At 37.0% G+C, this 10,443-nt stretch overlaps 1 protein-coding gene across 1 annotated transcript; it reads left to right on the top strand.

Moving 5' to 3' along the window:
• Positions 1–239: 239 nt before the first annotated feature.
• On the top strand, positions 240–9,776 carry slc1a1 (solute carrier family 1 member 1). The gene is made up of 12 exons (XM_033983490.2): positions 240–523; positions 2,396–2,536; positions 2,642–2,734; positions 3,406–3,520; positions 3,600–3,642; positions 3,800–3,898; positions 4,888–5,072; positions 6,047–6,154; positions 6,806–6,928; positions 7,044–7,238; positions 7,842–7,976; positions 8,048–9,776. The coding sequence occupies exons 1-12, from the start codon at positions 268–270 to the stop codon at positions 8,286–8,288; spliced, it is 1,734 nt and encodes a 577-aa protein (XP_033839381.1). The 5' UTR covers positions 240–267; the 3' UTR covers positions 8,289–9,776.
• Positions 9,777–10,443: the final 667 nt, after the last annotated feature.

Genomic DNA, 10,443 nt, shown 5'->3' on the forward strand with positions numbered 1-10,443 from the left:
TTTGAAACCAAAAACTATATTTGCACTTGAGATTAGATAGGTTACACATCAATCCCCGTAGATATGTGTTCTGGATTAATTATTATTCTGTTTCTTTACTTACATTTCAGGTCAGTGTTACTCATAAAAGGAGCACATCAGAGACACCTTGCATGGGGGAGGGGTTGCCCCAGCCTCTCTCCTCTCCCTCCCTTCTCATCTCCCTCCTCTTCTCCCTCCTCCTCTCCCTCTCTCCCTCCTCTTCTGCCTCCCTCCCACCTTGCCTCCATGTCTCTGTGGCGCACACATTCCCCGGCTCACTCGGACACCGGCTATCAGCACCTCCTGACAGCCACCTCCTCGCCACAGTCTGCATCTGACAGCAGCAGTAGCCTCTTTTCATTTTCTTGTCGCCATTGTGTTGCCCCCTGCAAGAGAAGAACCATGAACATAATGGAGGACAAAGAGGAGCGAGGGCTAGACTTCAAACGCCTGCTTAAGAAGAATTGGCTGCTGATGGCTACAGTTGTTTCCGTGATGCTTGGTATGTATAAAATTAATTAAAATGCAGGCTGATGCTGTCATTGTGGGTCCTTTTGCATGTGGTGTTGCGTCTTTGTTATCAGAGTTGTTGTAAATCATTACCACCTATCCTTGACTGGGTTGAGAGAACACATTGGAAAACACAATATGTTGCTATTAACATTACATGGAGCAGAATGTTTAGGAGCAGAGGAGCAGAGGAGCAGAGAGCACGTCCCCCCACAGTCTGGATGTGTCTCAGTCAAACGTGACCAGACTAGGGTGATAGGGTCTCCCCCCCTGTGATGCTAGACCATAAGAGTCCCATACATTGCTTACAAGGACAAGCTATGTGTCAAAAGATATTACTGCTTTATTTAGTGGTAATATATTTGAAGCCTATTATATCTAATTGTGAGTGCTTAATTAATGATGTACTGTGGAACCTATGGACTGGAACCAGGGGTACACTGTTGCCATTCATTATTTGGCAAATAGGATTTCTTCCCTCACTAGCATATGCCGACAGCCCACCATATAGGGGTTGATGTCTTTCCAGGTAATTATTACAATGTGCCATAAACCCCTAATAAAGATATAACAGCAACAAATCATAATAGTACTTCTTACATATGTATCCAAAACATGTCAAGGTATGAAAGAAACATCACATTGGCCTGTTTACAAGAAAATGTATTTAACAGTAATCTTGGAAGACCAAATGAACCTCTCTGAAGTGATATTAGCAGTAAACTACAATGTTGAAAATAACTATTGGAAAATTACACTTGAAAATGGTTAGAATAGTGTCGGCAACAGCGTCTTTGGAACAAATATATAAACAGTTTGCTCCAGTAACAAGCCAAGTTATCTCAGCTACAGTTAACCTCATTAACTTTTATGTTGAAAATAGACCAGTTTTCCAATATGAATATTTTAGACTACAAATTACATTCTGTGTGTTAACTTATTATTACATTGTTGTGAAGTTGCAAGATAGCAAGGCACGTATTGTCACTGTAAAAAAATACTTTTATAATATAGTGTTATATATGTATTATTCAAAACATCTAACATAGGCTAGCTAACATTTTGCTAGTCTGTCATCCTGTAATAACTTGGCATATACATACTAGGCTTATCATATTATTTTTAAGTGATTATTGCTCTGTGAGTTGTCATGACATGCCATATTTTTATATTATTGGTGAGCCGTTGTGCAAGATATCCATTCCACATCAGCAGATTTATCATCTATATTTTTACAAGCATTTTAACTGTGGTCTGTTCAGTCTGATAACACATTAAACTCCATAGTGTATGTCACTAAAACCATTTCAGTGGAATACATGTGGCCAGAAAGTCGTTAATTTGCATAATCTATCATTGTGCTTCATAGAATTAACTGCAGATTAGAAATTGCTGACCCAGTAAAAGCTTTTCCTTCAAATTATACCCTGCAAAGAACCATGTCCTAATAAATATGTTTGTTTTTAACTTAAAGGTGCACTGTGTAACTTTTTGGGTGCTCTTTTTTGTCTGCATGAAAGTCTTATTGCTTTACTCAGAATGTTCCACAGAATGGCATTAAACATATCTATCCCCATGAAGACAAGTAGGTTTCACTATCAGGCCAAATCACAGATTAGATCTGTGAAGAGGTGACCCTGCTCATAGTAGGAATGCATATTTTTGAAGTATTTTTAAGCAACAAAAACTGTGATTGAATAAATACAAAATAGTTACATTTCATGCCATATCGTGGAATATTCAAGGCAAAGCAATAACATCTTTGTGGAGACAAGTAGGTGGCAGACTGTCCACTAGAAAAGCTACACAGTGCATCTTTAATCTACTAGTCTAATACTGTTTATCCTCTGTGTGTTGTCCCCAGGGATCAGCTTGGGTCTTGTGGTCAGAGAATATGCATCACTGTCTCACCTTGACAAGCAGTACTTTGGCTTTCCTGGAGAGATTCTCATGAGAATGCTGAAGCTGGTCATTCTTCCTCTAATCATATCCAGCATGATAACAGGTACCTCAGTTAAAATTACATCATGGCAAATCCAACTCAGATACAGTTATTCTGTGTGATTTGCTGAGTCATGTTGACAGCTACGCTTCCATCTTGTTCTTATAGGTGTTGCTGCTCTGGACTCTGAGGTGTCAGGGAAAATTGGTCTGCGCGCTGTCATTTATTACTTCTCAACAACAATCATCGCAGTTGTCTTGGGTGAGTCTCATGACTATATTTTTTTCCCCAAATAGCCATACAAAAGTATCAATGATCAAAGGGGACATATTGAGTAAATTGTACTTTTTAACCATGTTTCCACACTGTATTTTGATTGATTCATGCATATTTAAGTAATTCTGTATTGTTCAGCAAGTGAGGCTTGTGTCATTGGAAAATTTCAGTTTTTCACGTATCCCCTATCTCTGCCCACTGCTCTGTACTTACTTGATATTATTTTAAAAAATCCCGAATCTGGGTGATACATGTGGATTTCAACAATATGTCATTTTTCGAATGAAAATCTGCTGCTTGCTACAATGAAATGCTGCTGTTGCCCCATTTCTACTATTAAGTCATTTATATCAATATTAGAGCTTACATTGACCACTATGTAAAAATTGATCTACCTATGTTTCATGCTAAATACCCAAAACAGCATGTTTTCTTTGATAACAATTCACTGTGAATTCAACAGCCAACCAACAATGGCAGAGGTAGCATTCAATACATTACCAAAATTGTAGAGGGTCTTTGTACTGGATTTCATAGTATTTCCAGTAGTATTTTGTCCCAATGTGATCACTTGAATTAATATTCAATAAATACTACAAATGGTAAAACCCTTAAAAGCATATAGTGTATTAGTATTTTACTTTTATTTCTTTCAGGAATCATTCTAGTGATGACCATAAAACCAGGAGTCTCACAAACAGCTGACCACATTGACAGAGCTGGGACCACCCCTGATGTCACCACAGTGGACACACTACTGGACCTCATCAGGTAACCCACACACATCCATAACTATGCTTGGAAGTAACTGAACTATACATGTTTTTAAATGTGCTTTTCTTTTGCACAGAAACATGTTCCCTGAGAATCTGGTGCAGGCGTGTTTTCAGCAGGTACACCTTGCATTTCATTACCTTAGTTGACCTGGTTTAAACTGACCTACTTAACTTTCCATTTAACTAGTTGGACGAAAACTTTTCTGTGCTGCCAAACTGCATTGAATATCTGTAAGCATATGAAGTTTATGTATTTCACCCGTTTTGTTTTTAGTACAAGACCAAGCGTAAAGAGCTGGAGTTGGCCAAACCAGTGACAAATACTACCACTACAATGCCTCCTCTCACCACAGCCATCATGGCCGCTGTCCAGGTAACACACCTCTAGTTATACTTTCACTTCAAGTAATGTTATGGCATGCTTTTATTTAGACAGGAACAGTGCACAACATTAAATTGACCCTAAAAACAGGAAAGATGTATGGTGCCATGTTACAGCATAAATAGCAATTTCCACCTGTTGTCCCTGGACAGGCTCATGTTACGTAAGAGTAACAGTTTGGTGTAGGTGGATGATGAAGTAATGACAAAATCCTAACTATCAACAAAAGTCACACTATTAATTTGTTGTATACTCTACTAATTATCATGAAGGAAGATAAAACTAATTCATAGTGGCCATCTGAACGTACACACAAAAAAGTCTGATCATTAGCTGACTTTTGGAGTTATCAGATTATTGAAATGTGTCTGTAAACAGTTACATGAGACACATTTCAACAAATCTGATTTCTTTCTGACTCTTCACACCTGTGCAGGTTCTCAAATTGAAAATCTTAAAGATTGGAACACTTCTTTTAAAATTCATTGCACGTTGTTTTCCAAATACAACAGTTACCGTACTTACTTACTTAAAATCTATTGATTATCTGATACATGTCGCCAGATGTTTTTGATGAGCAGACGTCTTCTGTGCTTGTAAACACACATCAAATATCTCATTACTGGGTTATCTGATTATTTCAGTTATTTGATTTTTACTTGCTATGTATTACCTTAATTTAATGTTCATTACACATTATCCCATTATTGTGTACGTTTACATATAGAAAACAACACTGCCCTTTTAACATGCACAAATACAATAGCTTGCTGTGTGGGGTTTAGGTTTTACTATAGCAACATGCCTTAGATCCACGTGTACTGAGGCTTCACATTTCTACACCTGGCCACAGCTCCTGGTGTGTTCCACTGCAGTCATGGATCAGTGGACAGTCCTCCTCAATGGCTCTTTAGAATCACTAATGTGTTGTGAAGGAGATTCCCAAGTCCCTCAATTGACTCCTTGTTCTCTGTGCACAGAATATCACAAAGGACTATAAGCTGGTGGGCTCATACTCAGACGGCATCAACGTTCTGGGCCTTATAGTGTTCTGTGTGGCTTTCGGGTTGGTGATTGGGAAAATGGGGGAGAAGGGGAGGATCCTGCTGGAATTTTTTGACGCTCTCAATGAAGCCACAATGAAACTGGTGCAGCTTATTATGTGGTATGTACAACACAGCAGGTAAATTAAAGGGGATATAGTTATAACCATGTTATAACTAAGTGAACTTACTCAGAGTTGTATTTTGATTGATTTATGTTTGAGTGATCTATTGTTCTTCATTCTTCATTCTTCATTCTTCACTTGAGTACTCAAAGTCCTCTTAAGTGTCTCACGGCCATTTTCAGCAATAAAAATACCACTGCTTTCTATGCTGAAATGCCACTATAAAGGGGCAGGGGATATCAGTTCTACAGTTTTTAACATAAAGTAATGGACCGATTTCTGTTATTACGCTGTTTTAGCTCAATATGGCTGTTTATAATGCACAAAATTATTATTATAATTATTATTATTATTTCAATGCAAAATACCCTAAAAAGTGTAATATGTTTTCTTTAAGATATCTATGTATCTTGAATGCCAAATCCAGTACAAATCTCATGAATTGAGACCTTAAGTGTTTCAAAATAATTATCTCACAGTTGAAGAGAATTAAAACCTATTCTTCTTAAAAGTTTGGCTATTTGAATTAGAACATCCTTAACTTAATATTCAACAGGTTAGCATAATATTATCTATCTGGGGAGAGGGAAAGGAGATTTTGTATTACGGCACTGTTGTGTCGGCTTATCTGTGTTCCTCTTTATTGATTCTTGGAGGTTGAGACAATCCTTGACTAGTTTGCCTGTGGGTGCATTGCACAGATAGTGGATGAGGTAGATTGTGGAAACTTCTAAGTTGCAAAATTATTTAACAAATTTTAAATTGGTTTATGCCTGCGACTACATATAAAAACAAGCAAAACAGTATATAAAACTTAAGTTAAATATCTCATTTATTTCAATTAGAATTTTTTAAACTCTATCTCATGTATCAGGGATTTTGTTTTTAATAGTGAACGATATTAACACAGATATACTGACTATCCCTGTAATATATGTACATGTAACACATTATTTTCCTTATTCTTCCAGCTACATGCCAGTTGGTATCCTGTTCCTCATTGCAGCTAAGATCATTGAAGTAGAAGACTGGGAGATCTTCAGGAAGATGGGGCTGTACATGGTGACTGTGCTGAGTGGGTAAGCCCCACCCTGTTACTCCCACCTGCTCCATGTAGTTCAGATTTACGGTTGACATTTGGACTCGTCGTGCCTCCAATGATACAGTAAAAGCTAAGGACTGTGTGCACGCTGATAAGGGCCAAGGACATTTAAAAGTGGCCAACCTGCAGATGCAGCAGTCAGCGCCTCATTCACGGCTCTAAATCTCAATAGCCACATTAAAGAGGGTGTAGTAAATGTCTTCCAGCGGGTCAGCAGGCCATGCCAAGGCTCCTATAGTGACTTTGGGCTTTTTGCAGAGAGCACAAAGTACCTAGTCTATTACAGGGTTACTAATGCAAGATGGACAAGCCAATCATTAAAACCAAACCATCTTATAATTCAATGGCGTTTATAGTGAGATAAACAATAGTTAAATGTGTGACAAGACATTTTGCAAAGGCTAAGATAAAAAAAAAAGATACAACATAATCAGAATTCTAATTAGAAATGAAGATTGTCTTTATCACTAATATGAACCTATGTAGCTATACAGTGAAAACCAGGATTTTTTTTCCCAGTGGTGCCGTGTCAACACTGTCAATATTCATAGTTCTAAAAGGACATTTGAAACATAATGAAAAGAGCTCATTCAAAATGAATGGTAAAACATAACTGTTTTGTTTTTAGCCTGGCCATCCATTCTGTGGTCTGCCTGCCTCTCATTTACTTCATCATAGTGCGGAAGAACCCATTCACATTTACGCTGGGGATGGCTCAAGCTCTAGTCACAGCATTGATGATCTCCTCCAGGTCAGAATCATAATGAAATCTCATACATTGCATTATATTTAAATATTACATACATCCATATTTTGTCTGTTTTGGAAGTAATACATCATTTTTACTTTACTATCCACTGCACCAGTTCTGCCACTCTGCCTGTCACCTTCCGATGTGCTGAAGAGAACAACCAAATAGACAAGCGCATCACCCGCTTTGTTCTCCCAGTGGGTGCCACCATAAACATGGACGGGACAGCGTTGTACGAGGCTGTGGCGGCCATCTTTATAGCGCAGCTCAACGACTACCCTCTAGATGTGGGTCAGATAGTCACCATCAGGTACAGAATTACTATTACTTATTATACATTGATACATCAGGCTACTACTAAAAAACTAATGTAAAGACATGATTACACCCAAGAAACCCTAAGAATAAATAGAAAGCTGTCAATCATTAATCAGAAGTGGTAATGCTAAGCATACCAAAATTACCTTAAATAAAGTATAAACTATTTTAAACTTACTGTAACCTGAAATGGTCTTGCACTCACAGGGACTGTAAGTTAGCACTGATAGTCTTAGCAAAGACAAAGAATTCACCTTTAAAATGTGTAACTTTTGGTTAATACATGCTGCTTTCAGTGTCATACCAGTATTAGCCAAATCAAAAGCATAGAATGATACCAAAAGAATGTCAAAAGTAAAAGTTTTCTTTTTTGTTTTTAACAACAAGAGCAAAGTTATTATTGAACCAAATTTACATTGTGAGCAATAGTTGACAAATAAAAGCTTGCCTTGAAAGTGAATCTTAAAAGTAAAACTTATAATACTGATCTCCAACTGATGAAAATCTGTATATTCATTCATTGTTTTGTTCTTTAGATATACTATCCATATAATAGATAGCACAATGGACACTCATGAAGTCCTTTGTCTTCCAGTATAACAGCTACAGTGGCCAGTATTGGAGCAGCTGGAGTTCCTAATGCTGGTCTTGTCACCATGGTGATAGTCTTGACCGCTGTGGGGCTGCCCGCCAGTGATGTCACTCTAATCGTAGCTGTTGACTGGCTGCTGTAAGTCCTCATCATTATTCATTTGATGCCTACAGGGAACAACTACTTAGTAAATGTATTTATGGTTGCAGAGACCGCTTCCGCACTATGATAAACGTATTGGGCGATGCTTATGGAGCCGGTATTGTCCAGAAGCTGTCCAAGAGAGAGCTGGAGAGAATGGACCTTGTGTCAGACGTTGATGTGGCAAACCCTTTTGCACTGGAGACCACTTTAGATGACGAAGAGTGTGAGAAGAAATCATATGTCAATGGAGGATTCACAGTGGACAAAACTGATGCAATCTCTTTCACCGAAACATCCCAGTTTTAGACTCTGGCGGGCTCAGACAAGCAAGAAAGTGCTATATTTCTTTAGAAGCAAAATATTTGTCAGATAACTACAGCATTGACAATAAAACAGTGGAGTTTTTACTGTAACACGGTAACTGCATCCCCTGTGTAATTTATTGTGAATGATGTAGCATAGCCAGACAGGTCCACCAGCATCAGCAATAGAAGCCTCCATGAAGTCAAAACAAACCAACAAACATACTAGACGGAGAGCAGGACTAGATGATGTGCTTCCTTCTTCCAAAAGAGTGCCAAGATGAAGAATAAGGATTTTTACACAAGTGTTCTTTGTTTGAAAATGCAGAAACATTTCCTGGTTGTATGTGAATGCTTTGTTTTTATTTGTACATAATTTGCAGATATATTGTGTTTCTGTCCCATAATGCACTGCTTGTACAGCTCTATTTATATTTAAGCCTTTTTCACTTATTTGCATGAAGCAATAAGAAGTGCTAATTGCATTGTCACACAATGAGACCTTACAAAGACTACAAATGAAAGCTAGTGAAGTCATCTTACACTGTGAAATTCAAGGACATTTTTAACCAAGCCAAATCTCACCCCTGATTGTACCGTGCTCAGCCAGATGAGTCTTTTGTACATGCTAACGTCTATAATGAGATATTTATTATTTCAATTGCAATGTTGCTACAGTATTTAGCGTGATGTAGCATAGGGGCTCTGGTCAAGTGCTAGCACAGTTGCATGGCAGCCTTCTACAAGCATTTGTTGAACCTAAACCAAGGCAAATACAACATAAATGGCAAGACAGTATGATAACACTGTCTCTATTACAGTAATTATGTATAATAGGCTAAGCTCAAATGCTACTTAAGATACATAGTTTAAACTTTAATTCAATAATGCTTTAATACATTTATTTAGATAACTCCTCAAATGGTTTATTTGTACTACAGAGGCAAAGAAGCAGACATCAGCCAAGGCAATGATCCTGGAATGCCATAACAACTGATCTGTTTAAACTACAAAATATTTAGATTTGAATGGTAAAATCATACCAAAACTAAAGTGATTTATTCTTCTAGAGGAAAATGTATAGTAATTACACTCAAATAAACCTAACCTTTTTGTTGGTGTTGCACTTGTTTTGTGAAAGGACAACAAAATGGCACATCAAGAGAAAATCTGATCTAAAATACACTGAAATAATTTCTGCCTGACACTACAATGGCTTAATAGTGGTTGGTGCTTCTAAGTCAAAGGTTACAATGTTGGAACCATGAGGTAAAATATAAAAAGTATTACAACAAGCAAATGGTTGGTTTGCATTGTAATAAATAACATAATCTTAGTGTTACTGAGTTAATGCTCTGGGTAGCTTTCTCATATGCCTTGCCATGCTTATTGGACTGTTTGCACTTACTCTGGCCTAGCTGTGCCCATGATGTGGAGTATTTGATGAGATCAAGCTTTTGTCCACCCATGTTTGTCTGTCCACATACAGTTGCTGCTGTTTACTTTTTAAATATATATATATATATATATATATATATATATATATATATATATATATATATATATATATATAAAACTATGTCTGAGATGTTATAGTTATGGGAATACAGTATTTCTACTATCACTATGTTTACACTTTTTATTTAACAAACTAATTTCAACACCATTTATCATTAAACCAATTTCTGCATTTACCTAAAGTTCTTTTTAAAAAACTAATCATGTGCCTGACTGTTGCTTTGCTAATACAACTATTTACAAGTTATCATGCTAATAAAATAAAATTGACAAATTCTTGCAAAGGAGCATACGTATATTTGTTTCCATAAATATGGGTGCACATTTAAACTTACATTTTTAATTGTACTGCCATGTTTTTTGAAGGGAACTGGGTTAAACCAAGCTCGTTTTTATTTGAATATATAGACTAGTTAACATTTGATTACAGTATGTGACAGGTTATAACCCCATGTCAAAAGCACACTTAAACAGCTTGGTTCAATCTCTGTACAGACCGTAAAAATCTGTGTATCTGCAATCTAATAAAGGACTGCCCATTCATTGTCTGGTGTTGATAGTACATGTGTGTGTGTGCACATGCATGTGTATGTGCGTGTGTACATTTATATACATATACATAATTTATATACACACATAAT

Source organism: Periophthalmus magnuspinnatus, chromosome 18 (genome assembly GCF_009829125.3).
Source record: "Periophthalmus magnuspinnatus isolate fPerMag1 chromosome 18, fPerMag1.2.pri, whole genome shotgun sequence".
Lineage (NCBI taxonomy): Eukaryota > Metazoa > Chordata > Actinopteri > Gobiiformes > Gobiidae > Periophthalmus > Periophthalmus magnuspinnatus.